The sequence below is a fragment of the Balaenoptera musculus genome, chromosome 4 (assembly GCF_009873245.2).
Source record: "Balaenoptera musculus isolate JJ_BM4_2016_0621 chromosome 4, mBalMus1.pri.v3, whole genome shotgun sequence".
Lineage (NCBI taxonomy): Eukaryota > Metazoa > Chordata > Mammalia > Artiodactyla > Balaenopteridae > Balaenoptera > Balaenoptera musculus.
Window position 1 is genome coordinate 84,528,872 of NC_045788.1, and position 25,635 is coordinate 84,554,506.

Genomic DNA, 25,635 nt, shown 5'->3' on the forward strand with positions numbered 1-25,635 from the left:
ACTTGTACACAGAGTTAGTGTCAGACAAGTTAAATAGCTAACTTGTGAGGATTCCTCAGTTGTACCCAACGAGTCTAAGATTTTTTTCCCTAAGCATAAGGGTAGGCATAGTGATGGTGGTGGCATCTTGCCATGCATGGCTCAGACACCCCTGATGAACTCATCTTGCAGCATTTCCCTTGTTTAGGACACTACAAAATCCCCAGCTCGCAAATCACAAAGTCATGAGCCCTTAAAGTTAGGGGACTCCTCAAGATCACCTAATCCGATCTACCCTCTTCACCCCCTTAGACAGAGATTCTTCTATAGTATCCCTAATATGGGGTAATACAATCTCTGCCTGAACACCTCCCAGGATAGGGAGCCTGCATTCTGGGAGGAGCCCATTCAGCTGTTGTGAGGCTCTAATATTCATAAATTCTCTCTTAGTTAGGAGAATTAGGATTTTGTCCTCAGTAACTTTTACCCTTTTGTGCAACAGAAAATAATATCATGTTCTCTCTTTCAAAAACAGTTTTTTCTTTTCTTGTGGGAGTTATAATCATATCTGATCTTTCATATACATCAGTCTTCCTAGATTAAATAGCACCAGTACTCTCAACAGTTCTTTATATCACATTGTTTCTAGATATACTGGTTGCCACCTTCTGGATGTTTTCTAGTTTAATGATATCATTATTAAAGTGAGGCATTTCAGTACATAATATTTATTCTGAAGCATGTCTGAAATATAATGAAACTGCTACTTTCTTTCATATGGTGCTAATATATCTAGTTATATCTCTTTACTTAGATTTGTTATTACCTTCTAGTATCTTATCAGGCCTCACTCATCTTATGCTTGTAGTATTACTTTTTCTGGGGATCTAAACATAGAACAAAAATATTACCTAACCATTAAAAAAGGATGTTTATCAAAATTATTAACTAATGGACTTCCCTGGTGGCGCAGTGGTTAAGAATCCCCCGCCAATGCAGGGGACACGGGTTCGAGCCCTGGTCCAGGAAGATCCCACATGCCGTGGAGCAACTAAGCTCGTGCACCACAACTACTGAGCCTGCATGCCACAGCTACTGAGGACCGCACACCTAGAGCCCATGCTCTGCAACAAGAGAAGCCACCACAACAAAGAGTAGCCCCTGCTCGCCGCAACTAGAGAAAACCCGCGTGTAGCAATGAAGACCCAACACAGCCATAAATAAATAAATGAATAAATAAATTTATTAAAAAAAATTATTAACTAACATATGATTATCTCAATAGGTACAGGAAAAATACTTGAAAAAATTGATTCCTGATTAAAGCTCTCAGCAAACTAGTAATAAAATGTAAATTTTTCATCCTGACAAGGAGCATTTACATGAGACATATTGAAAACAAATACCAAAATGACAAGCGTAAATCCTGCCTTATCAAGAATTACATTACATGTAAATGGATTAAACATTCCAATCAAAAGATGGAGACTGGCAGAATGAACTTAAAAATATGACCTAACTATATGCTGTCCCAGGAGACACAGTCTAGAGTCAAAGACACAAACAGCTTGAAAATAAAAGGATGGAAAAATATGTACTATGCAAACAATAACCAAAAGAGAGTGAGAGCAGCTTACTAATCTCAGAAAAAATAGGCTCTAAGATAAAAAATTGTTACTCAAGACAAAGAAGGGCATTCTATAATAATAAAAGGGTCAATCCATCAAGAAAACATAACAAGTGTAAACATATATGCACCTAACAAAAGAGCCCCAAAATATGTGAAGCATAAACTGACAAAATTGAAGGGAGAAATAGATAATTCAGCAATAACAGTTGGAGACTTCAGTACCCCCTTTTCAATAATGTATGGAACTAAATACAATATCATCAAGAACGATATTCAATATTGCTAGTCATTAGGAAAAAGCAAATTAAAACTACCATGAGTAACCACTATGCACCTATTAAAATGGCTTAAATTAAAAGACTGATCATACCAAGTTTTGGTAAGGATGTGGAGGAACTGGAACCCTCCTACACTGCTGGTGAGAATGTGAAATTGTATAACCACTTTGGAAAACAGCTTGACAGTTCCTTAAAAAGTTAAACACATATTTATGTGATCCAACCATTCCAGTCCTAGGCATTTTCCCAAGAGAAAAGAAAGCAAATGTTCATACAAAGACTTGTACACAAATGTTCATCACAACTTTATTTGTAATAGCCAAAATCTGGAAGCAACCCAAATGTTTATCCCCAGATGAAGGAATGAACAAATTGTGGTATGCCCATACAGTGGAATACTACTCAGCAATAAAAAGGGATAAACTATTGATACAACAACATGAATGAATCTCAAAATAATTATGCTGAGTAAAAGAAGGACGACCAGAAAGAGTACATCGTATATGATTTAATTGATACCAAATTCTGGAAAATTTAAACTAATCTATTGGCAGAAAGCAGGTCTGGGGTTGCCTGGGATAGGGCAAAGAGCATGGGGAGGAGTGAGAGGAAGAGATTGCAAATCTGCATGAGGACCCTTTTGCAGCTGACAGACACATTCATTATCTTGATTGTAATGATGTTTACTGGTATCTATATATGTCAAAACTTATTGCAGACTTTAAATATTTACAAGGTTATTGTATGTCAATTATACCACAGTAAAGCCTTTTTTAAAAAGAGCAATGGAGCCCTCAAGGATGTTTAGATCCTTGTAACATAAATGTAGAAGTAATAGCTTTTAAATTTGGCAGTGAGGGAGTTAGTGACTTGGGTGAGGGCAATTCCTCCTGAGTGGAGGTTTTTCCTCTTAGTTGAAGGTAATTGCTGAGAGCTGTATTCATCCAACTGGCATTATCAGTTACTATTTATTGAACACTCACAGCTTTGTATTTTTATTGTACCAGGATTATTTACATAAATATGGAAATTGTACTAAAATTAAATTTTTTAAAAATTAAAAATTTTTTCCTTCTTTGTTGTTGTTATGTTTCCCCCAGATTTATGTGGTTATTTGGAGGAAGAAGACGAAAGTACCACCTTTCAAAAATTCATAGACCATCTGCTCCATAAAGATGTGGTGGATTCTGGGATATTGGAAGATCTTGGAATGAATGAAAACCAAGACAAGAAGTGGCAGAAGGATCCTCATCTTACCATGGAGATGAGACATAAGCAGGTGGGAGGGAAAAGCAAAATTAAAATGGATAACAGGAAGCAATTTTTGTGTAACACATTTAATAAGCTTAAATAAAGACTTAGGCTTTATTGTGAAAAAGGGTGCCATCTGTGGTTTGGTTAGAAAGAATAAAAATAAAATATAAGAACTTCAGAAGAAAAATAATGCTCATAAGCTGAGGATAGGAAACAATTTATTTAAGAAAGCCAAAAAGAGGGATAATTGATTTTGACCATGAGAGTGGTGAGCTAACCTTTATTAGTTTGGATGTGATACTTCCTATTATAAATATGTAGATTGGGTTTTGCTTGAATTTGGATTTTGTATTGTGACATCAAGATATTAATATCATGAATATTCTGGTGAATGTTATAATGATAATTCTTTTCTAGACAGTGGAAAAATTCACTTATTTTGTGATTATAATTTGAAAGGGAGGACAGAGCTGAATTAAATCTAGTTCAGCTGTTTTGAATTAGAAAGGCGTATGGGAACTTTCTTTTCTCCAAAGGGAATAGGTTATAGGAAAAAGATTCATCTCAACACTTTGTAGAGGAACTTCAGGAAGTCCGAAAGACCAAGTCTTTTCCACATGTCCAGAACCAAGACCGGAGAAGAATTAATGTCTATATGTGTGTATGCTATCTTTTTATAACACTGAATTTCTGATTACTTTAAACCATAATGTATGCCAAAGCAGCACTAAGGATGTGAGAGAAACTGGAGTATAAGCATGATCCTGGTTTGGATTTATGATAAAAGGGAAGAGAAAAGGTTCAGTAAGAGGTAGCCATTATCTAGAAGTCTTATCATAACTGAAGAGTAAGATAAGGGTAAAGTTAAATGAAGCAGGAAGGAAAGGACCACTCCTTAATTCATAGCTAGTCTAAAGAATTGAGTTTGAAAAAAATGATTGTGCTTATTCAGAAATATCTGTGAAGTTTGTGGTTTTGATTTCCAAATATGATCCAGAATCATTGATAAATTCAAATAAAGATAGAATTGAATAAAAGGTTGTGATGCTCCTTTAAGGCAGTAAATCACTGTTCTAGCCTTCACAAAGTAGCCTCTCCAAAATATCCTTATTCTTTCTTAAATTATAATTAACATACAGACAGAGCCTAAATAAATAACAGTAATGTACACCTTGGAAAATCTTATGGATTGAAAATCATTACTAAATAAGAATCCAGAATTTAGCATCCAACCCATCGGATTTTCAAGCTTTTCTGTAGTGCCAATCATTCCCAAATTGTTTGGAGTCATCTCGCCTGACTTCATTTAAAATTTTGTATAGGCCATTACCCAGTAAACAAATGAATTTCCCCTATTTTTCTGATAAACAGTGGGGTTCTGGGCCAAAATGTTTCGAAGTAGTTGTATTCTGAACTTCAAAATGTGTTCTAAGGTTTTGCATATCCCTTTCTACTTGAAAGGCTGCATTTCACCCTTGTTGTATTCTCTTTAAGGTAAAAGAAAATCGCTTAAGACGTGAGAAAGAACTGGAGCGCCAGAGAATTGAAAAGACCCTGAAAAAATCAGCCTTCTTAGAGGCTCAGTATCTGGTGCAAGAAGAGAAAAAAAGGAAGGCTCTAGAGGCCAAGAAAGAGGAGGAGGAGATTCAAAGGGAGATGGTAAAGCTGCGGAGGGAGATAATTGAGAGGAGACGCACTGTGGAAGAAGCATGGAAAATGTAAGCCAGCCACGATGAGCAGCGTGAAGTATTTTTGTTTAAGCAGTCATTTAGGAAGTACTTTAAAGGTCCTTAAAATGCACAGACCATGCAATAATAAAGCACAAAAGAGAAATCACCCACTAGTCCACCGTCTTAACAAGTTAACTATTTTCATTTTTCCACGTTTCCTCCTGGTCTTGGTCCCTTTATGAACTTAACTGCAACCATAAAGTACATTTAATTTGTTATTCTGCTTGTTGTAATAACCACATCGCCTGGAGTCCTAAGGTCTGTGTATTACTCCATTGAGTTCCTCTACCATAATTTATGTAATGACCTCCACTCCCTATACTGGTAAGCATTTCAGCTAATTTCAGATTTTTCACCAATAGTGCAGTGAGCATCCTTAAGCATAGAGCTTTTTCATTCTTTTGAATTATGTTCATAGGAGTGTAATTACTGAGGTAAATTGTGTAGGTTTTTTATGACTTTTGAAACATTGCCAAATTCCTTTCCAGACGAGTTGTGCATATTTACACGATTGCTGACAGTGAGCCCCACTCAGCATTGGGGGAGATCATCATTTTCAACATTTTTGCACTTTTAGTAGGTATTCTATTGGTTAGTGTACATCTCTTTGTGTACCTAAACATTTGTAAGGTTGAACACGTTTCCTTATGCACGTTTGCTAATTGTGCCTCATTCTATTGTGAATTGCCTCAGTGTCTTATCTTCTGATAATCATACAGAGGGTCACCATTGCCTTACTGCCACTGATAAAGAGAAAGAATATCTGACATAAGAGGGAAATCAAAACAGTCCTCACAGGATGTAGTACTGTTGTGTATCCTCATGCAGAAAATGAGCTTCATAAATGAAATAACTAATGTATTCTGAGAAACAGCACTGGTGCATAAACTGCAAAAGCCTTAGGACAACGTGCCTGAAGTGCCTGAATACTCAAACTGAGGGGCCAGAAAGACCTATTAGCCTGCCACCCCCTTCCACGCCCATCAGCCTACACAGATTTTTCCCCTGTGTTCCTGACTGCTCTCATCCTACCCAATTTAAAACAGCTCGGCAGTAGACATGCATTCCATTCTTCCAAGTGCCAGGCTGAGGCCTCCTCCAGAGGCCTTTCCTTTCAGAAAGCAATCTCCAGTTTTTTAGTGAGTTCTTGCTAAGGTCAGCCTTGCTCTTCAGATTGTTCTCAAGCCCTGAAGAGTCTAGGCTGACCTAAAATAAATTGTGAAAACAAGTAATAGTTGATGGTAGCAGGAAGTTCTGCTCACAGTGGGCACTCAACAGACATTCACTAACCAGTCATTTCTTTTAAAAGTTAAAAGCTTATCCACATGGGGATATATGTATATGTATAGCTGATTCACTTTGTTATAAAGCAGAAACTAACACACCATTGTAAAGCAATTATACTCCAATAAAGATGTCTAAAAAAATAATAAAAAATAAATAAAAGTGGGCAAAAAAAAAAAAAGCTTATCCACAGATACAGTGAGACAGGTAATATGCAGTACTTCTAGGTGGACAGACTAGTTTAAACGTTCCAGAAAGCAATTTGGCAATAAACAATAAAGAGCCATAAAAATGTTATTATCACTTGACCGGGGGAATTCTAGTCCTAGGAAAACTACCCTAAGAAAGTGATCAGAGTCGCTTCTCGGCCTTTTGGCTAAGATCAAGTGTAGAAAGTGATCTGAAATCCAAAGATTTGTACACAAAGATAATGAAAATAATATTATTTATAATAACAGACATTAATAAATATTGGAGAAATTAATAAATACTAGTTGTACAATGAAACAGCACTGACATGTTATCAGGGTTTTCTTCTGGGTAGAAATATGGATGGCTTTTATACATCTCCAATTTTGCACAATGAGCAAACATTGCTTTTATAACAGATGTGTATTTTGGTGTGTTTTTAAAAGATTACATCCATGGTATTAGAACTGTATTTCTTTAAATGCCCACTATGATCTGTCTGTAACTGTCTAATATAACATTGTTATGGCATTAGTAAGTTTGGAAAGAGTCAATAAAATTTTATTGTTGGTAGGGCTTTTTTAATTTATTTGTAAGGTGTCCTAAATCTGCTTCATTGCATAGTTTCAAAGTATCTTCTCTAAGAGATTTATTGATTACAAAGGGAAAAATAGCAACTTTACACTGGAGAAACCACCTTAACCAAATGATGGTTCATATCACCAGTAATAAGATTGTGTGCCGCCTGTATGATATATGATAATTAATGAATGAATGTCTATAGATTATTCTGGCATCCCTCTCTCAATTTGAGTTTCCACAACTGTAAAGTGAAATTCAGAAAGACTGGGTGACTTGCCTGAGTTTTCACAGCTGATCTGTGGCCAGAACCCATGAATCCAGATTCCTGACTAGATGCTATCTTTACTACATCATTGATAAAATATATACCTTATACACTTACACATACCTGTGTAGTTTAATACACTCCAATAAGAAAGCAATGGCTATGAGCTGGCTTGGATTGCTGAGTGTAAGAGGGATGACCTGGATGAGAAAGAAAAGGTAGGTGATTGAGAAAGAGATAACCAGAAATATGAGCAACAAAGTTACTAAGAGATTCTTGTTAAGTTGCCTGAAGTCCTTTTCCTTATTGTTATTAAGTTCTATTTTTTCTCTTTACAGCTATTTTAGAATTAATATAAATTCCATTTTCTCCTTATTCAGTAACATCTGATTCTTTTATTATTTTTCTTCCTAGAAACCTTGTAAAAACCTTGTGGGAAAAATGTCATTCCTTTCTTACCTGAGGGTCCTGTTTTGTCTCCCCTTGTAAGAAGAGAGAGAACTTATGTCTATATTAGAGAATACCTGATAGTTGTTATCTCTCAAATTTTGATCAAGGTATCACTCAATGTTAAACTCAATAAAAATACTTTACTAAAATATATATAAGGCTTTCTCCTTTTCAGAGCACATTATAATAATTTTATTTCATTTAACTGTATTTTATAAAGGAATAAACTGAATCTCAAAAAAAATCACCCTACTTTGTAGTTTTAGGGCCAGATCTAAAAATCTCTATCTTCTGATGGAAAATTCAGTGTTCATTCCACTATGGTATGTTCTAATTACTCATTGTTAAGTCTATTATTCATATTTGTGTTTTTTAATTGTTATTAATAGAGAGAAGAAAAAGCAAGAAGAAAATTCTCCAAAAAATCCAGAGAAAGGCATGTTTCAAAGTGTTCATATTCTTCTGGATGAAGAAAAAATGGCAAAAGAAAGAAAGAAGAAACTGAAAGAGTTATTAATCCAAATTTTCAAGGAAGATCACCAGGTAGGAATTGTAATGTCTCTTTGTTCAGCATTCTGTAGCATAAATGACAAAGGGCTCCATCAGAGATGGACAGTGTAACACTAAGCCCAGTTGAGCCTCGTTACAAATACCAAAGTTGCCCACACCATTTGTTCTGTGCTACCCAGCTGGCTTAGTACACAGGGGAGTGCTTCAATCCTCTATTCAGGGCTATTGTTATATACTCCATGTGATCCTGGGAAATTGGGGTATGAATTTGGGATGTCTTCCTAAATTACCCTTTTTAGAATTGCATGCAAGTACTAAGGTAGATCTCTGGCAGTTTGAAAGCGTAGCTTCCACTTTGACAGTCTTATGACCATTGTGTTCTGGATTATTCAGAAGAATTATTCAGAAAGTTACTTGCCTTTTGGTAGCTCAGATCCTAAACAATGACATGTTTGTGCTTCTACTTTTAATGGTCTGCATTTTATTTTACTCTTCTATCCCTTTCTTTAGTTTCACTTTTTGTAAAATTAACTGGCCAATTTTTTATTGACTAATGACCATCCTCCCCAGGCTACTTAGGCAGAAATTTTTTTCAGTGAAGCGGGATTGATAACACTATAAATTTGGGGTTTATAAACATTTCAGGTGAAAGGAATTACTTGGAACATTTGTAAATGAGGTGGTCAGATGAGAAAAGATAAATATGTATATTTTATATCTCCTACAACATCCACTCCAAGGCCTTGGGCGTTGATGAAATTCAGTGAAAGTTAATGGAATGAATGGATTTAACAAGAGAAAAGAATGTCAGGAAGAGATTGAGGGAGATTGATAAATGTAGGATAGACTAAAAGGGACCTAGAAATCAAAACCAGGCCTGTGAATATGATATGGATAACTAAGATATGAGGGAAAAAGTAAAGTAGTCAAAGCAATGCTTTAAAAATGCTAGACACGTTTGATGGTAGCATTTTGGACTGATAGGCAAGAAGTCATAATTATTCAAATATAAAACAATGAGTTTGGTCAGAGTTTTGGCTTTAGGAATAGGCAGAGGCAAGTGTAGGAGGAACTATTAAGAGTTGGGACTAACATTTTGGGAAAGATGGGCAAAGGCTTTTGGATGCTGCGTCCCCTCCATGAGACGGATGGAGTTAATGTGCCCTCCTACAGTAACAGTTCAGATTTCTGAAAGAAAATAGGAAAGGAAATGAGTACAGAGGGGCCATCTTGAGAAGACATAAGGAAAAAGGGCCATGATATGTTTGTTCCCCAACCAATGAGAGATGGATAAGATGTGTGTTCCCTATAAGATTAAGTTTTTAATTTTATTGAAGTCCACTGTGCAAGAAGTAATACAGTCGTCCCTTGGTATCCAAGGGGGATTGGTTCCAGGATCCCCTGCAAATACCAAAATCTGTGGATGCTCAAATTCCTTATATAAAATAGCATAGCATTTGCATATAACCTATTCACATACTCCTGTATACTTTAAATCATCTCTAGATTACTTATAACACCTATATAAAAAATTAATAAATAGAAACCTGAATTAAGTAGAGTCAGAAGACCAGAAGGGGGAGCTCTCATGCCCTGTGACAATAGCAGAGCCCAAAAGGAAGAAGAAAAACTCTTATTTCCTGGCACGAATTAAGCCAATGAAAAGCCATGGACTCTGCCTACTACTGCCCTCCCAATTTACTTTTCCCTCTATAAGAGTTCTCCGCCCCTTGCCCTGAAAGAACTTGCACATGGATTACCAAGGCTGGAGATCCCAAATTGCGATTCTTTGCTGACTCCAAATAAATCCATCTTTGCTGGAGTAAAACCTGGCAGTCTGTTTGTTCCAGGTCAACACCTAATACAGCGTAAATGCTATGTAAATAGATGTAAATGCTATGTAAATAGTTGCCAGCCCAGCAAATCAAGTTTTGCTTTTTGGAACTTTCTGGAAATTTTTTTTTTTCCGAATGTTTTCTATCCATGGTTGGTTGAATCCACAGATGTAGAGCTTGCAGATACAGAGGGCTGACTATATATGTTTTAGAAAGAAGTGCTAGGTATGAATTTTAGACACACAAAAAGAGTTTTACAAAATTAGTGGCCTACCGAAACAGATTACTCAGCTTTAAAAGCATCAGCTGGTATATTTAAAAATGAGTCAATATGAATAAATTATCTCTACTTTGCCACAGATTCTGCTTGATTTGAACCTATATTTTTGAGTCTTTATTTTGAAATAATTTTAGACATACAGAAAAATTGCAAAAACTGGTACATGGCGTTCCTGAATACCCTTCACCCAGCTCTCCTCAATGTTAACATCTTACATAACCATAGTTTAATTATCAAAACTAGGAAATTAACACTGGTAAAATACCATTAAGTACAATTAACAAGACTTATTAGAATGTCACCTATTTTTCCTCTAAGGTCTTTTTTCTGTTTCAGGACTTGATCTGTAATTTCATGCTGCATTTGCTTGTCGTGTCTCCTTAGTCTCCTCCAATTTGTAATAGTTCCTCAATCTTCCCTTTTCTTTTATGACCTTGACAGTTTTAGAGAGTACTGGTCAGGTATTTTATAGAATGTCTCTCAATGTGGGGTTTTCCGATGTTCTCTTCTGTTTAGATTCAGATTATGCATTACTGGTAAGAATACTACAAGAAGTGATGCTGTGCCCCTGACACTATAATATGAGGTATACTTAATGGTTTCTTTTGTTGTTTTTTGTATTTTGTTTTTGAATTTTATTTTATTTATTTTTTATACAGCAGGTTCTTATTAGTCATCCATTTTATACACATCAGTGTATACACGTCAATCCCAATCACCCAATTCATCACACCACCACCCCCACCCCCCTGTGGCTTTCCCCCTTGGTGTCCATACATTTGTTCTCTACATCTGTGTCTCAACTTCTGCCCTGCAAACAGGTTCATCTGTACCATTTTTCTAGGTTCCACATACATGCATTAATACGATAATGCGATATTTGTTTTTCTCTTTCTGACTTACTTCACTCGGTATGACAGTCTCTAGATCCATCCACGTCTCAACAAATGACCCAGTTTCGTTCCTTTTTATGGCTGAGTAATATTCCATTGTATATACGTACCACATCTTCTTTATCCATTCATCTGTCGATGGGCATTTAGGTTGCTTTCATGACCTAGCTATTGTAAATAGTGCTGCAATGAACATTGGGGTGCATGTCTCTTTTTGAATTATGGTTTTCTCTGGGTATATGACCAGTAGTGGGATTGCAGGGTCATATGGTAATTCTATTTTTAGTTTTTCAATGAACCTCCATACTGTTCTCCAGAGTGGCTGCATCAATTTACATTCCCACCAGCAGTGCAAGAGGGTTCCCTTTTCTCCACACCCTCTCCTGCATTTGTTGTTTGTAGATTTTCTGATGATGCCCATTCTAACTGGTGTGAGGTGATACCTCATTGTAGTTTTGATTTGCATTTCTCTAATAATTAGTGATGTTGAGCATCTTTTCATGTGCTTCTTGGCCATCTGTATGTCTTCTTTGGAGAAATGTCTATTTAAGTCTTCTGCCCATTTTGGGATTGGGTTGTTTGTTTCTTTAATATTGAGCTGCATGAACTGTTTATATATTTTGGAGATTAATCCTTTGTCCGTTGATTCATTTGCAAATATTTTTTCCTATTCTGAGGGTTGTCTTTTCATCTTGTTTATGGTTTCCTTTGCTGTGCAAAAGTTTTTAAGTTTCATTAGGTCCCATTTGTTTATTTTTGTTTTTATTTCCATTACTCTAGGAGGTGGATCAAAAAGATCTTGCTGTGATTTATGTCAAAGAGTGTTCTTCCTATGTTTTCCTCTGAGAGTTTTATAGTGTCCAGTCTTACATTTAGGTCTCGAATCCATTTTGAGTTTGTTTTTGTGTATGGTGTTAGGGAGTGTTCTAATTTCATTTTTTTACATGTAGCTGTCCAGTTTCCCCAGCACCACTTATTGAAGAGACTGTCTTTTCTCCATTGTATATCCTTGCCTCCTTTGTCATAGATGAGTTGACCATAGATGCGTGGGTTTATCTCTGGGCTTTCTATCTTGTTCCATTGATCTATGTTTCTGTTTTTGTGCCAGTACCATATTGTCTTGATTACTGTAGCTTTGTAGTATAGTCTGAAGTCAGGGAGTCTGATTCCTCCAGCTCCATTTTTTTCCCTCAAGACTGCTTTGGCTATTCGGGGTCTTTTGTGTCTCCATACAAATTTTAAGACTTTTTGTTCTAGTTCCATAAAAAATGCCATTGGTAATTTGATAGGGATTGCATTGAATCCGTAGATTGCTTTGGGTAGTATAGTCATTTTCACAATATTGATTCTTCCAATCCAAGAACATGGTATATCTCTCCATCTGTTGGTATCATCTTTCATTTCTTTCATCAGTGTCTTATAGTTTTCTACATACAGGTTTTTGTCTCCCTAGGTAGGTTTATTCCTAGGTATTTTATTCTTTTTTTACAATGGTAAATGGGAGTGTTTCCTTAATTTCTCTTTCAGATTTTTCATCATTAGTGTATAGGAGTGTAAGAGATTTCTGTGCATTAATTTTGTATCCTGCAACTTGACCAAATTCATTGATTAGCTCTAGTAGTTTTCTGGTGGCATTTTTATGATTCTCTATGTATAGTATCATGTCATCTGCAAACAGTGACAGTTTTTTCCAATTTGTATTCCTTTTATTTCTTTTTCTTCTCTGATTGCCGTGGCTAGGACTTCCAGAACTATGTTGAATAATAGTGGTGAGAGTGGACATCCTTGTCTCGTTCCTGATCTTAGAGGAAATGCTTTCAGTTTTTCACCATTGATCATGATGTTTGCTGTGGGTTGGTCGTATGTGGCCTTTATTATGTTTAGGTAGGTTCCCTCTGTGCCCACTTTCTGGAGAGTTTGTATCATAAATTGGTGTTGAATTTTGTCAAAAGCTTTTTTCTGCATCTATTGAGATGATCATATGGTTTTTATGCTTCAATTTGTTACTATGGTGTATCATATTGATTGATTTACGTATATTGAAGAATCCTTGTATCCCTAGGATAAATCCCACTTGATCATGGTTTATGATCCTTTTAATGAGCTGTTGTATTCTGTTTGCTAGTATTTTTTTTGAGGATTTTTACATCTATATTCATCAGTGATATTGGTGTGTAATTTTATTTTTTTGTAGTATCTTTGTCTGGTTTTGGTATCAGGGTGATGGTGGCCTCGTAGAATGAGTCAGGGAGTGTTCCTTCCTCTGCAATTTTTGGAAGAGTTTGAGAAGGATGGGTGTTAGCTCTTCTCTAAATGTTTGATAGAATTCACCTGTGAAGCCATCTGGTCCTGGACTTTTGTTTGTTGGAAGATTTTTAATCACAGTTTCAATTTCATTACTTGTGATTGGTCTGTTCATATTTTCTATTTCTTCCTGGTTCAGTCTCGGAAGGTTGTGCTTTTCTAAGAATTTGTCCATTTCTTCCAGGTTGTCCATTTTATTGGCATAGAGTTGCTTGTAGTAGTCCCTTAGGATGCTTTGTATTTCTGTGGTGTCTGTTGTAACTTCTCCTTTTTCATTTCTAATTTTATTGATTTGATTCCTCTCCCTCTTTTTCTTGATGAGTCTGGCTAATGGTTTATCAATTTTGTTTATCTTCTCAAAGAAGCAGCTTTTAGTTTTATTGATCCTTGCTAATATTTTCTTTGTTTCTATTTCATTTATTTCTGCTCTGATCTTTATGATTTCTTTCCTTCTACTAACTTCGGGTTTTGTTTGTTCTTGTTTCTCTAGTTCCTTTAGGTGTAAGGTTGGATTGTTTATTTGAGATGTTTCTTGTTTCTTGAGGTAAGCTTGTATTGCTATAAACTTCCCTCTTAGAACTGCTTTTGCTGCATCCCATAGGTTTTGGATCATCGTGTTTTCGTTGTCATTTGTCTCTAGGTATTTTTTGATTTCCTCTTTGATTTCTTCAGTGATCTCTTAGTTATTTCGTAACGTATTGTTTAGCCTCCATGTGTTTGTGTTTTTTACGGTTTTTTCCCTGTAAATGACTTCTAATCTCATAGCATTGTGGTCTGTAAAGATGCTTGATATGATTTCAGTTTTCTTAAATTTACTGAGGCTTGATTTGTGACCCAAGATGTGATCTATCCTGGAGAATGTTCCATGCGCACTTGAGAAGAAAGGGTAATCTGCTGTTTTTGGATGGAATGTCCTATAAATATCAATTAAATCTCTCTGGTCTATTGTGTCATTTAAAGCTTCTATTTCCTTATAAATTTTCTGTTTGGATGATCTGTCCATTGGTGTCAGTGAGGTGTTAAAGTCCCCCACTAATATCGTGTTACTGTTGATTTCCTAACAATAGCTGTTAGCAGTTGCCTTATGTATTGAGGTGCTCCTATGTTGGGTGCATATATATTTATAATTGTTATATCTTCTTCTTGGATTGATCCCTTGATCATTATGTAGTGTCCTTCCTTGTCTCTTGTAACATTCTTTATTTTAAAGTCTATTTTATCTGATATGAGTATTGCTACTCCAGCTTTCTTTTGATTTCCATTACGGGATATCTTTTTCCATCCCCTCACTTTCAGTCTGTGTGTGTCCCTAGGTCTGAAGTGGTCTCCTGTAGACAGCATAAATATGGGTCTTGTTTTTGTATACATTCAGCAAGCCTGTGTCTTTTGGTTGGAGTATTTAATCCATTCACTTTTAAAGTAATTATAGATATGTATGTTCCTATTACCATTTTCTTAAGTGTTATGGGTGTGTTTTTGTAGGTCCTTTTCTTCTCCTGTGTTTCCCACTTAGAGAAGTTCGTTTAGCATTTGTTGTAGAGCTGGTTTGGTGGTGCTGAATTCTCTTAGCTTTTGCTTGTCTGTAAAGCTTTTTATTTCTCCATCAGATCTGAATGAGATCCTTGCTGGGTAGAGTAATCTTGATTTTAGGTTCTTCGCTTTCATCACTTTAAGTATATCATGCCACTCCCTTCTGGCTTGTAGAGTTTCTGCTGAGAAATCAGCTGTTACCCTTATGCGAGTTCCCTTGTATGTTATTTGTCATTTTTCCCTTGTGGCTTTCAATAATTTTTCTTTGTCTTTAATTTTTGTCAATTTGATTACTATGTGTCTTGGCATGTTCCTCCTTGGGTTTATCCTGCCTGGGACTCTCTGCGCTTCCTGGACTTGGGTGGCTATTTCCTTTCCCATGTTAGGGAAGTTTTTGACTATAATCTCTTCAAATATTTTCTCGTGTCCTTTCTCTCTCTCTTCTCCTTCTGGGACCCCTATAATGTGAATGTTATTGCATTTAATGTTGTCCCAGAGGTCCCTTAGGCTGTCTTCATTTCTTTTCATTCTTTTTTCTTTCTTCTGTTCTGCAGAAGTGAATTCCACCATTCTGTCTTCCAGGTAACTTATCCGTTCTTCTGCCTCAGTTATTCTGCTATTGATTCCTTCCTATTTTTCATTTCAGTTATTGTATTGTTCATCTCTGTTTGTTTGTTCTTTAATTCTTCTAGGTCTTTGTTAAACATTTCTTGCATCTTCTGGATCTTTTCCTCCATTCTTTTTCTGAGGTCCTGGATCATCTTCACTATCATTATTCTGAATTCTTTTTCTGGAAGGTTGCCTATCTCCACTTCATTTAGTTGTTTTTCTGGCGTTTATCTTGTTCCTTCATCTGGTACATAGCCCTCTGCCTTTTTATCTTGTCTATCTTTCTGTGAATGTGGTTTTCATTCCACAGTCTGTAGGATTGTAGCTCTTCTTGCTTCTGCTGTGTGCCCTCTGGTGAGTGAGTCTATCTAAGAGGCTTGTGGAAGCTTCCTGATGGGAGGGACTGGTGGTGGGTAGAGCTGGGTGTTGCTCTGTTGGGCAGAGCTCGGTAAAACTTTAATCCGCTTGTCTGCTGATGGGTAGGGCTGTTCCCTCCCTGTTGGTTGTTAGGCCTGAGGCGACCCAATTCCGGAGCCTACCCAGCTCTTTGGTGGGGCTAATGGCGGACTCTGGGAGGGTCACGCCAAGGAGTACTTCCCAGAACTTCTGCTGCCAGTGTCCTTGTCCCCACAGTGAGCCACAGCCGCCCCCCACCTCTGCAGGAGACCCTCCAACACTAGCAGGTAGGTCTGGTTCAGTCTCCAATGGGATCGCTGCTCCTTCCCCTGGTTCCTGATGCGCACACTACTTTGTGTGTGCCCTCCAAGAGTGGAGTCTCCGTTTCCCCCAGTCCTGTCGAAGTCCTGCAATCAAATCCTGCTAGTCTTCCAAGTCTGATTCTCTAGGAATTCCTCCTCCTGTTGCCAGACCCCCAGGTTGGGAAGCCTGACATGGGGCTCAGAACCTTCACTCCAATGGGTGGACTTCTGTGGTATAAGTGTTCTCCAGTTTGTCAGTCACCCACCCAGAAGTTATGTGATTTGATTTTATTGTGATTGTGCCCCTCCTGCCATCTCACTGTGGCTTCTTCTTTGTCTTTGGATGTGGGGTATCTTTTTTATTGAGTTCCAGTTCTTCCTGTTGATGATTGTTCAACAGTTAGTTGTGATTCCAGTGCTCTCTCAAGAGGGAGCGAGAGCACGTCCTTCTATTCCGCCATCTTGAACCAATCTCTGTTTTTTTGTTTTTGTTTTTGTTTTTTGGGGGCCATGCCACACGGCTTGTGGTATCTTAGCTCCCTGACCAGCGGTTGAACCCAGGCCCTCGGCAGTGAGAGCGCAGAGTCCTAACCAGTGGACTGCCAGGGAATTCCACATAATGTTAATATGTCTTATTACTGTTGATGTTAACTTTGATACTTAAGATTGTGTCTGCTGGGTTTCTCCACTGTAAAGTTACTATTTTTCCCTTTGTAATTCATAAATGTCTTAGAGGAAATATTGTAAAACTATGCAAATATTCTGTTTATCCTTAAACTTTCACCTGTTAATTTTAGTATTCATTGATGGGTCTTGCCTGTAACAATAACTAACGTAGTATTTGTCTAATGATTTTGTATTTCCCTTCTTGTCTCCATGTATTCGTTTAAATTCTTCTAGAAGGAAAAACTGTCCCTTCTCCCCCATTTATTTATTTATTCATTTTTTCAGTTGTTTATTTGTATCAGTATGGACTTGTGGATATTTACTTTATCCTATGGATTATATTCTAGTATTATTTTTACTTTGTTTCTCAAATTTTTCTAACCTTGGCCACTGGGAAAATTTTCAGGTTGACTCTTTTGCCCTTTCAAAATCCTTTTTAGAAAAAGTCCTTTATTTCTCTGGCACCACAAAATGTTCCAGGCTCATCTTATATTTTCCCTGCCCTAGCTCTGGAATCAACCACTTCTATCAATACATGGAACCCTGGTTCCATTTGTTGGAGAATAATATTTGGAAACCAAGATCTGGGTACTAGCTGTGCTCACTGCTACTGGGGTATAATGTTTTCTGGGCCTTCTCAGCAGACAGAGCTGGGAAATAATTGTACATATACTAACTACACATACACACACATTATACTTGTTTCTGTGTCTATCTAATTGTGTACACATTAAAATCCATTAATTCATACTGATACATCCAATTCCAGTGCAGCAACACAGGGGTCATGCTCTCCTCCCTTTTCCTTAATTGTCACTTATTTCTTTATCTATCTGTATATATATTAAAATAATTGTGAGTTCATAATGATAACTTCAACCCTAATCTAGCACCACAGGTTTTAGTGTAGCCTTTCCCCCTTGCTTGTTTATACCTGGAGCTTATTATCTATATTATATTTACTTATTTGTTTAGTCCTAGTATACTATAAAAGTAGTTTCAGAATTGGTAACCTATACTGCTGTGGAAACAAATTTACTGGCTACAGTGTAATATTTGTACAGTTATTTTTGTTTTCAGCCTTACTCAGCCAAAATTGTTTTCCACAGTTACTTAGGTTGGTTCTTTTCTTCCCCTTCCCCTTCCATGTGATTATGTTATTCATGTGTATTATTGTTAGTGAACCTCTAATTGAGATTTCCCCAGTGTATGTGGGTATAACTGAGACACAGGGGGAAATCCGCTTACCACACTCCTCAGGCTTTTACGTAGACTTGGCTGGAGACAGGATGTCCTCTGGTAAACACCGCCAGAGTAGCAGGCCCTTTGGGCTCATTATCTTGGTCCCAGTCTACATTCCTAGCCTGGCTCTGAAGGAGCCTGAAGCTGCCCTTGGGTGATGAAACTTGGATACTCAGCAGCCTAAATATGACCACAGAATAAAAAGCGGGAAAATGCCTACCTGGCTTGCAGTGAGCGGTTAGATAGCAGGAAACTCTTGTCAGCACCCTCAGAATGGTTCACTGGCACAAACCCAACAGCAAGCTATATAATTCGCAGGAAGACTTCAAAGAATCTGTTTCTAAGGGTTGCTCTAGTTCAGGCCCTTGTAGGTCCTGTATTCTTTGTGCTTTGACTCTGGGTTTGTTCCGCCAAACAATTTCTTAACAGCACATTTGGGCCACATTATTTTTTATTTTTATTTTTTTTTGGTGGGTCAGAAATTTATTTATTTATTTATTTTTAAACATCTTTATTGGGTATAATTGCTTTACAATGGTTAGTTTCTGCTTTATAACAAAGTGAATCAGTTATACATATACATACATCCCCATATCTCCTCCCTCTTGCGTCTCCCTCCCACCCTCCCTGTCCCACCCCTCTAGGTGGTCACAAAGCACCAAGCTGATCTCCCTGTGCTATGCGTGGGCCACATTATTTAATAGGAGACTTTCTGAGAGAAACAGAGCAGGCTCTCTTACCAAAACACAAGTTCAGGTGCAGCACTGTTCATGCCTCTTTCCCACTCATTTCATTGCCAGGTCTCTTTATTTTGTCAAAAACACTTATTTTTATATAGAAACTTTCTACTTCCATCCTATCCTACTTTCTCTTTGATCTTGCAGTGAAATCTCTTGGGGAGATTCAGCAATCCACATGTCAGTGATAATTAGCAGAAACAGCAAGGGATTAAGTATGAAATTCTTATACTGTTTGGAAAGTGGCCTTCTTAATTCTCACCCTATTCTGAAATACATTTTATGTTTTCTTCAGATAAAAAAATCTATGTTCTTTCCTGCTTGTAAAAGTTGAAGAAAACAAAGAAAGATGCGTTGACACTAACTAAATCTTAATTCTAGGGGGGGAAGGTTTTGATCTGCTTGTTTACGTATCTCTGTTAGAGGATAAGATAATAATGACCCAAAGGAGGCATTGTTGATGTTATGCTTGTGGCATAGTGCCTTCCAAGAGGCTGCCCCGAACTAAACTGAGGGAATGTGGGAATCCATGGAAGAGAAGCCTGCATTTTTTTTTTTCTTTCTTTCAAGGTGTTGAAAACTGTAGTTAAGAACCTCATTTATACAGCATGATTGCTTCCCCAAAATCTTAGTTTTAGCAGGACTGCCTGCATAGCACTGAAACACAACCATTTCTGAGCATAGCAGTTGCTGCTATCGTTTCAGCAATGTTGTCTTATGTTTGGGGAAGGAAATGAAGGAAAAACCTCTTTGCAAATAAAACTGCAGAGTAAGAGAAGTGTTGGGCAGACACACGAAGAATATTGGGATTCTTGTAACTCTCCCGTCTAAACGTATCACCAAGGACATTGTGTGCTGTGCATTTTAGGAGGGCTTTGAAGCATTATTACATATAACTTCATACAGCCACTCTATGGAAAATTTCCAAATAAAATTTTGTTGGTGTTGGTAAGGAGGTTGTTTAGTTTGTTATTGTACTCTTCCTTACTCTCACCCTGTGAGTAACCCGGGTTTCCCATTCTCACAGAAAGGACAGTGAGAGCCAGTTTACCAAAACATTGCAAGAGTGTTTTGCTTTTCAAAATACCATTTTGATCCCAGAGGTTCTAATTCAAAAGTATCTGATTTTCTTTTTTTGTCTTTTGAAAAAAGTACTGATTAAATTCTGCTTTTAAAAAGTTAAGAAAAGGGCCTTTGGCATAAATGAAGCCCATTCTCTAAAATTATGCAGAGTAGAGTATCTTTTCCCCTAAACACTAGAAATTTCAGGTGAATATTTATAAGGATCTTAAGAACCATATGGGTGAGGAACAAATGACATCACATCATCGTCTTACTGTCAGAGGCCTCTAGAGGTGAATCCAGCATTTGTCTAATATATTCTGAAGTCAGCTGTACTTTTGGCATAGTGTATGTTTGTGGGGCATGCTGGGAGTGGGGAGAATGGGCAGGGAGTGGAGATTGTAGAAGGAGGAAGAAGGTCTAGAAGGGAAAGAAAGATGAAAGAGCAGCTGATGAGGAGCAGTAATCCTGCCTTCCCTAAAGACATGAGGTCATGAAAATTGGTTCAGGCTTTGTTGGGAAAGGAGCCCTATCCTAGTCAGGTTATAGGCTGTATTGTGGTCATTCTTCTTCAAAAGATCCCAGAGCATTTTATTCGTTAAGAATTTAATATGATGAGACTAAGCAGTTGCTTTCTGAAATTCTGCTACTTCTGCAGTGAAACAGAATTAGATAAATACAGCAATATTATTGATTGAAACTTCTTAGCAGAATTAAGAAGAATTTACAAAATGTCCTTTTGTTAATAATACATATCAATGCATTTATGGGTGAAATGATACAATGTCTGATGTCTGGAATTTATTTTTAAACACTCCAGGAAAGAAAAGTGAGTGGAAGAGAAATGAAACAAAATCAGCATAATGCTGGTAATTTTTGAAGCTGAGTGAGGGATTTATTCTTCTATTCCACTTTTGGGTATGTTTATGAAATTTCTGTAATAGAGTGAGGGTTTTTTTTTTGAGTTTAAAAAATGAAGGGGAAAAAATTAAATACAGAAGTAAAATGAGCATCACAGCTTCCAGTATATAACAAAAGTAGCTTTTTGTCTGTAGCCAGTGTTACCATTTCACATTGCAGTGGTTGTCAGAGTTTAGGCTTTTCCATGGAACCCAACAGCAAGTCCAGGTCTTAGCACAGTGTGCTGAAAACTGAATGTATTTTCCCTAAGGTATTTATGTGTAATAGTTATAGGCGTGTATATGGTTGGCGGTAGGGGACACAGTGATTTCCTCTCTTTTCTTTGGGGCAAAATTATGAAAATCAGGGATAGGATGGGATATAGGGGACTGCTTTTCAGTGCTGCTTCTTCCCAGGGGCTTCATTTTGTCAAAAACAAGATCCTCCTCTCCACCCATCAAATACTTCTTAGCATCTGTGGGGTCTTCTGCCTAGCTACAGTGGTCCTCAAAAAGGAAAAAAGGAGTGGAGGACCGCTTTCTTGGGTAGTATTAGAGCATCTCTCTCTTCCTTTGGGTCTGGGACCAGCCAGGAGTCAGCTGGGTCCTTTATCTCTAACCTTTGGTCCTTGTCCGGCTCCCCTTGACCACCAGTTGCACCACAGTTAACTCCATTCGGCAAAAATAAATTGTAAACCTGTTGACATTTTTGTCCTCTTTACAATTCATTGTTTATTTTTCCATGACTGAGAATTTTGATGCAATTATCACTGAGCTTTGCGACAAAAGGGAAATAGCTGAGGAATTTTGATGAGTTACCCACTCCATTAATCAGAACAAGCATCTCTAGTGACAGGGTTAGAATTACAATGAAGATTAGATAGCAAATTGCTGTTCCACCTAACGTCAATCATTCCCAGTGACAGCAGTGTGATTACACTTCAGGGAAGAGCTTTTCTTGCCAACAAAACGAGGGTTAACTCCAGTGCAGGTAATAAATTTAGCAGGGTGAGCTGTCATTTCTTCTCTTGAGTGGAATCCTTAATGACCAAATGATGTCTCGTGGAAGATTTTGATTTTGAAAGGAGAAAAGCATTTCACTTAAAAACTTTCTAAATTTCACTTTGTAGTATTTTATCTTAAAAATTATTGTAGATATGTACTTAGGAGCAGTTCTTCCTACAGTGATTTTCAGTATTTTACTTACCTGTAACAAGCCTTAATTATGACCACAACTATAATAAAGAGATGGTAGAAATTAGTAAAAGAACGCATGACTATATTTGAGAATCTATCAGAAATAAAAACATGGTGCAGAAATAAGTGAACTAGGTAAGAAACGGAGGGAGGTCAGACGAGTTGTCCATCTAGTTCAAACATCAAGTTCTCTGGCTTAAGCAGAAGGTGTTCCTCTTCTGACCAGCTGTGGTTTTAAATAATAGTTCTTGTTTCAAAGAGCAAAGGGATAGAGCACTGCTGTAGTGCGAGTGTAGACCTGAAGAGGAAAAGCAGGCCTGAGCGCTGCAGGGACGCCACTTGGGGGAGGGTAATAGGAAACGTGAATAGATGGTGACTGTGAACTATGCCACTTCTTGTCCCTTCTAAGTAGGAGTGGAGTGCTAGCATCTTCTCCCAGAGAAGACAGGACCGAGAATGTTTTCCTTTCCCAAGTATTTTCCTCCAAGCACATTTATGGAACTCCTGTTTGCCTAAATAATGTTTGCTGTGAATCAAGAATAACTGAGTGGCTATTCTTGATTCATACTTTTATTTTTTTAATTTAATTTAAATGGGATTGCTCTTTTGAGTAGGCAGGAAAAAAAAACCAATGGCAAGTTGATTTCAAGAAAGCAGTTACTGTATGAGTGTGTCACTTTGCTGCTATTAACTTCTGTGTAGTGAAACTGAATTATAGACCTTCAAAACAGATCATTTTGCTCTCACAGTCTACACTTAAGTATTTTTAAAGAAATATATTGACTATGGCATTTACAGACTCAAATTTTCCCCCTCTTAAATTCAGATATTTTCCAGCAGTGCTTTTCTACTGTAGTAAGTTGTATATCAAGTTCTTTCTCTTTCAGAAAAAAGCAAGTAATTTGTTCTTCCTCTTCAAAAGAGACTTTTTGCCTAGTAGATTAGGGTCATCAGGCTGCCTGAACGTTTCGGATTTAGCCTTAGGTATACCACTAACTCTTTGCTTTGTGAATATAGTCATTATCTGTTCTCTATTTGAAGTTTGGCTTGGTAAGGTAAATCATAATCATATCTGCAGCCTCTCTATTTTGTAATGATGGTCTATGAGTCAATAAAATAGTACATGTGAAATGCTTTGGACTAGAGAAAAAAAATGTGGAAATCCAAGAAGGACACTGTTAATAGCGCTACTATTGTCAAGGTGGATTATGTTTGTACTATTTCATCATTAGAAATATTCCAGGAGTTAAAATTAGAGATAACTACCCATACATAGACTATTTCATCAAGTCTTTTAAGAAGAATCTCTTAAATGAATCTGGTAAATAGATATATTTTCTTTTGACTATGGTGCACAAGTTAACACTGTTTTCTCTTCTTCCATGCTGTATTTTGCGGGATAGATAAGCAAATAATAATGCAAAAAGCATACCCTCTCCACCAGGCAGCTGTGTATCTTTTCCTTGTTATGACTGAAGGCATATCTTATATTCAGCAAATTTCCCTTCATCCATTCCTCCCTTCCTCCCTGTTCTCCTGCTCTCTCCCTCCTTCCCTCCTTTCCTTCCACAGAATCTAAGGCGAAGGTCTAGGAAACGTGCCCTCATTTGACATAATGGAAAGGGAACAAGGGCTTTTTAAAGACTGCCATGGTTTCTCCTAATGGAAAATTATAGTAAAGAAGATTTTGTAGTTTGTCTAAATGGGAATATAATTGGTTTCTTTTGTAGAAAATATTTCAGGCCAAATGGGCTATTTCTAAGAAGTCTAGCCTGTGCTCTCTCATGTTATTGGTCTTTTAATTTATATATTCTCTCTCCCTGTAACCTCTCAAAAATAGAGATTATATCTTAAACAACTTTGTTCAGAATTCCCAAATTCAAACACAGCTTACCTAATGTTGAAATAGTGAAAGACAAGTATTTTTAAAGAGAAAGAAGCAATAAATAGGGCTGACCCTGATATGGCTACCAAGTTCTCGAAGCTGGTCAGCACGCATCTCCTGTACCTCCCAGAGTCACTTCCTATGAGGTTACTTTCTGTTTTAGTGCTCTTCACACGTGGTACACTCTCAGATCTGCCAGTCCCTCCTTCTGGAGGCTCACAGTCTTGTGGAAACTGGTAAACAGGTGATTATAACACAGTATGATGACCATTTTGTCTGAAGAAAGCATAGGTTGCTCTGGGAACACAGTGGCAGGGCACTTACACGTGGGGAGAGTGATTGGTATTAGGAGGGCTTCCTGAGAGAGGTGACTCTTGAAATAGGCAGAGAGAGGGCAGAAAAGGACAGAGAAATTACTATGACCATAGATAGAAAAGCACGGAACAGTGTGGCTGGTATAAGGCCAAGAGCTGAAAGTAATTTGATATAGTAGGTGCATAAAGTTTGCTGTGAAGGTAGAAGATGTAGGCAAGGCCTAGATCGCAGAGATTTTCTTAGCCTAGGACCGTAAGTACTTCTCTGGGGACATGCTTAGGGTCAGTAGACCTTGTCTGATTTGTTGTCAGATACATATAGTGGAAGAACGCAAGCAGCCCGCGTATCTAGCTTCCCTAGGAGTGTTCACCAAAGCCCTGACGTGGTCAGTGGTAGCCCAGCTGAAGCTGTTTTTAGTCATCTTGTTCCCAGGGACCAGAGACCCCATTCCATCCTATGGGATCTGCCATGTTCATTTGTGCAGGACATCAGTGGTGATAATGGTTAATGGTATTTTAAACTCCAACACAGCCTGGCAGGGGAGATCTGTTGGAAGCAGGCCTTTCAACCCTCTCTAACAAGCCCCTTAACTTAGATCTTAGTTGTGACAGTTACTCCAGCTCTGCATAGGACTGGTGCCTTACAATGAGAATTAAATGTTTTAGTTTGCCATGAGGCTGATAGTGCCTTTGTTGCATGACTTGAATATTTCTTGTCATTTGAGCATAAAGCAATTGTCTGTTCCCCTTCCATCAAGACAACAGTTCCTAGATTTGTCAGAAAAAGTGTGAGGGGGATATCTGAGGAGAGGGTTCTCACTAGTAGATATTAGAAACCCTAGTGCTGATTTTCCAATGTTTCCATTGCAGTGTCAAAAACGGTATTTCTCTGCCTGGCACAAGCTGATTCTTGATCATAGGATTAAGCTGGGGAAAGCTGGGACCCTGTCTGACTGGAAGTTGCAACTGAAGGTCCTGCGGGCCTGGAGAGACTACACAAGATCCCAGAAGTTGGGGCGGGAGACTCAAGCCATGGAAAATGACCTTAGGGAAGAAAACAGGTACTATTACTTATGCCATGAAAATCCTTCTAGTATGTTTATGTAGGACATCTTTCCTCCTGAAGAATCCAGAAATAAGCTCTAAAAATGCTGTTCACTGGAATCATCTCATCTACTTATAATATATGATAATCACTGTTTTTCTCTGTTACATCCCAAACTAGAAAATTGTAATGGAAAATTATAAGCGAAAAACAATTTTTGATTAAAATATACCAATGTACATGCTTTCCTTTTTAAAGGAAGCAAGTATTATGCTTTTTCCCTTATCC

At 37.5% G+C, this 25,635-nt stretch overlaps 1 protein-coding gene and 1 pseudogene across 1 annotated transcript in view; both read left to right on the forward strand.

The window, feature by feature from the left end:
- CCDC191 (coiled-coil domain containing 191) overlaps positions 1-25,635 on the forward strand; it is a 102,303-nt gene that overhangs the window by 18,228 nt on the left and 58,440 nt on the right. The window contains exons 5-8 of the mRNA XM_036851672.1: positions 2,988-3,166; positions 4,636-4,859; positions 8,031-8,184; positions 25,173-25,363. Of these exons, the coding sequence (XP_036707567.1) occupies positions 2,988-3,166; positions 4,636-4,859; positions 8,031-8,184; positions 25,173-25,363 (748 nt within the window). The remainder of the gene's footprint in view (positions 1-2,987; positions 3,167-4,635; positions 4,860-8,030; positions 8,185-25,172; positions 25,364-25,635) is intronic.
- Positions 6,512-6,620, forward strand: LOC118895049 (annotated as a pseudogene).